At 46.6% G+C, this 3,962-nt stretch overlaps 1 protein-coding gene across 1 annotated transcript; it reads right to left on the bottom strand.

Moving 5' to 3' along the window:
• Positions 1 to 1,964: 1,964 nt before the first annotated feature.
• Positions 1,965 to 3,602, bottom strand: c1ql2 (complement component 1, q subcomponent-like 2; the record flags this gene model as incomplete). Its single annotated transcript, XM_080784995.1, has 2 exons — positions 3,000 to 3,602; positions 1,965 to 2,144 (listed from the first exon to the last, which is right to left on the bottom strand). The coding sequence occupies exons 1-2, from the start codon at positions 3,597 to 3,599 to the stop codon at positions 1,965 to 1,967; spliced, it is 780 nt and encodes a 259-aa protein (XP_080641121.1). The 5' UTR covers positions 3,600 to 3,602.
• Between the last annotated feature and the right edge of the window lie 360 nt (positions 3,603 to 3,962).

The raw sequence follows: 3,962 nt of genomic DNA, 5'->3' as shown, positions 1-3,962 counted from the left end.
TGACAAGAATGTCAAGCTGTATGGGAAGTAAAGCAGGACTTGTCTTACATAACTTACATAACTTACACACACACACACACACACACACACACACACACACACACACACACACACACACACACACACACACACACACACACACACACACACACACACACGGCACGCTCACGTGGCGCCCCCTTAAGGCGACGGTGGGAACATGTTTGGAGCGCCATAGATGCCTCTGTCCGTGGTGCTGACGTGTGGCCGTGTGACGGGAGGCCGCTGTCCGTGGTGCTGCACTCTATAGAGCGCAGCATAGCAGCGGGTTTTTAAATTCAATCCGAAGATCAGAAGTTTTATTTTCCATTCGGTGTGGTAAAAATGTGATCTTGGCATTGAAGTCTCTAAACCGACCATGCACAAGTTCTTATCAGAAAAGGGTTCAAAGCCAGAATCCCCCTCTGTTTTCGGACTGTGGGTGACAAGGACAGGACCAAAACAGGCATATTTATTTATCTCGGTTGTTTGTCCCTATACCATGTCGCCCGATCAAGATCAATACTTTAATGTGTTTACCATCAACAGCAAACACCTGCGCAAACGTGAAACGACAGGTGCAGTTCAGCGACTCGAGAACAACGTGCTTGATGAATGACAAATGTTTACCCGTGGGGGGTGTGAGGGGGCATGCGTTAAGGATCTTAATGCGTGCTTGACATGCTGTCGGTGTCGCTGCAGCCGTTAGGGTTATCCATTAAGCACGGATGTTGCACCATAATAGGGTGTGACGATACCCTTGGCTGTTGACTTAATTGATGGGACTTAATTAATGCGACGCTCTAATAAAACGGCGAGGCAGTTATAGTCAGACCAGACCAATGCTATTTTAATACTAATAGGCCGTGAATAGATGTCGCCGGCAAGACTAAAGTTATGCATGCAGGCATGAATGGCAAAGACATCCACCTGGGCGCGCGTATAGCTATGAGATATACTGTGAGATTCATAGCACACAATAGCCTATCTTGTATAATACCTAAGTTAAGTCTACAAAATTAAATTGTATATAGCCTATACTATAGGCTACCAGAGAGAGAGAGAGAGAGAGAGAGAGAGAGAGAGAGAGAGAGAGAGAGAGAGAGAGAGAGAGAGAGAGAGTATAGTATACTGCATGGTAGCACCCAGCTCATTGTGCATGGTAAGAGGAGATATGATAATACAGATATAATCTAATAGTCAATTAGGAAAAGTCTGGCCCTTAAATCAGTTTGATATCAGGACAGGTTTATACAGCTCACAGCTATATAGGAGTCATAAAAAATGGCAATGAAATTCAGGGGTTCAGGGGCCTATAGACGACAGACGTATATACACACAGACTTATAAAACATAATTTATTGAAATGATTCATCAACGTACTGTATACCGGGATACGAAGAAACAAACATCCTCTTGCGTATAACACTCTGGAGGGACAATACGTATTTCCTATATAGCCATATACTGTACTTTCGTTGGTCGTTGTCGTTTTTTTAAAATTATTATACATATATATAGCCTGCCCTACACAAGTAGCATAGATACATAACTATATAGGCTAGGCCTATACTGTATAGTGTAGGCTATATATTTTGGAATATATTCTCAACAGACACACTTGAAATCAAATAAAACGTTGCATCACATCACATGGTGCCGTCCTCTGTATATGGGAGGAGTGCATGGTCAATATGGCATAATGTGGTGTTGGCACCTGGTGCAACTCTATACGAAAGATAAACTGAAACACGCACCGAAAGTAACCCATATCGCTCTGTATACCATAATTTCACTGCACATAAAACCTCTTGGTTCTTGAATAATGATAGGCTATAGTCGAATGACGAACAGCGCATTTTTTAAGTCTCTATCTCTGCGCCGGCCAGTTCTGGGGAGAACGGAGGGGGGGGTTTGGGTTATAGGAGGTTCTCATAGGGGTCCTATTAGTCCGGGTACAAAATGAAACCGGAAAAGGTGCTGTACTTGTTGTTGTTGCCACCGTGCGCCTTGCCACCGTCCAGTTTTACATAAATCTCGTCCCCGGAGTCCAGGTGAAGGACGGCGCTGTTGCTGGCATAGTCATAGTTCTGATCGGCGTCCTGGGCTATCGCACTGGCGCGCACCTGCAAGTGATGAAGGGAAGAAGAGCCAATGAATGTTGTGTGCTCAATAACTTTATCTTAGATCAGGGATTTTCAACCTTTTTCATATCAGGGTCCATTCTTTTCTCAGTATTTGAGCCACTGACCACCAATTTGATGAGCTTCAGGGCCTTTCAGACCCCAAACTAAAGAATAAGTTGTCGTTGGATAAGATTTTGTCCACAATTCCATACTGTATGCATGTGCTAGTAACATTAGGAGACATAAGGCAAACGTTGATCAAAACAACAATTCTTCTAAATTGTGAAGAATTATTTTAAATTGCATGTAATGCAAATCTTTAACAATAATTTTACTTTTGAGAGCGTAAAATGAGCGGCTTCATGTTACGCTCGAGTTAAGATCGAATAGGGATCTATTAAGGCTATACCAACTCTCCATTTAGCTTTGGACCACCTGGAACCCCCTCAAGAGCCATGCAGTGGTGGTCCCCATCCCCGGACCACTGGTTGAAAACCATTGTCTTAAACATAGTGGGTTTCGGGCTTCTGCACTTGCGAGAACAATCCACTTTGTTGTCCCTAAATCTTGAGTTGGAAATAAGTTATATACCAATACCATTACCAACCGTAATTTAAAGGCGAGTGCCATGGATCAGCTTCAGCAGGCATATTTATTCCATATTATTATAGCCTACTGAACTAAAAAATAAATAAAATTAAATCAAACCGCTTCGGATGCCGTCCAGAAGAAGCGAAGGCTCGCGGTGCGTAATTGCGCTCGAAGCGACTGTATTTTACGCAATGGGAAGCCGGGAGCCGAGTTACAGTTTTCTTTTCATTTTTTTTTTTTTTTACACAATTAAACATAATTTACCTGTCCATTTTTGCATAAATCTGCCCACATGCTGGTCCCGTCGCCTCCACGCATCAGCACATGATAGGTGAAGTAATAAATCCCAGACAATTGGCAGGTGAACTTGCCGGTCGTTGGGTCGTAGTGGTTCCCCAGGTTCGTGACGACGTCGTCGAACCTCAGCACCTCGTATCCCTCGTGGGGGTTTTTGAGACCCACATAAAACGCTATCTTGGTCGCGGCTACCGCGGCGCCAAGCTCCCCCGCGGCGCCGCCGGTCTCCGTCTGCGCCGTGCCCGCCGCCGTTACGCCGGTGTAACCGGGCCTCCCGGCGTCCCCTCTGTCTCCCGGTGGCCCCCTCGGACCGGGCGGACCCGGTTCGCCCGGAGGACCTCTCGGCCCGGGTTTCCCCGGCCGCCCCGGCTCGCCTTTAGTTCCTTGAACAAACGCCGGGGAGGGGATGGCGGCGCTCAGGTCCTGCATGACCTCCAGAGCCTTGGCGCTCGGCTTGGGGTTGTACGGATCGCAGATCATTCGGCACGTGCCCATCATCTCGTAGTGCGCGTCGGTCCTCGACGTTTGGACCAGCAAGGGGATGGCGATGATTAGAGCCAGGACCATGACGACGCCAACTACGGAGGCGACGATCCTCTTCCTCTGGAGAGTCCGAGAGGCAAGCGCTAAAAAGTCCGTTTTGCTTTGGGAAGTAATGATGGAAGCTTGTCAGCGCACACAAACCCAACGGAATGCAAAGAGCCGAGTCAGAGTAGACAAAAAAGGTAAAGCCTATAGTCACAATTCCAGGATTAGAAAGAGGGGGGAGGGAAAGCAATATATAGAGAAATAGGTTAGCTTTGTTAGTAGCCTGGTTCACCTTGCGGCGTTGAATGTGCCACTACCACTACGCTTCACACAATTGACAGGGAAGATATTCGTTTTGGCATGAGGGGGGATTCGAGGGATCTCTCATCTCTGTCTGTCTGC

The sequence above is a fragment of the Protomyctophum bolini genome, assembly GCF_963924005.1.
Source record: "Protomyctophum bolini genome assembly, chromosome: 16".
Taxonomy (NCBI): Eukaryota; Metazoa; Chordata; class Actinopteri; order Myctophiformes; family Myctophidae; genus Protomyctophum; species Protomyctophum bolini.
The sequence above is the reverse complement of the archived record's forward strand: the minus strand, read 5'-3'. Positions and strand labels throughout refer to the sequence as shown.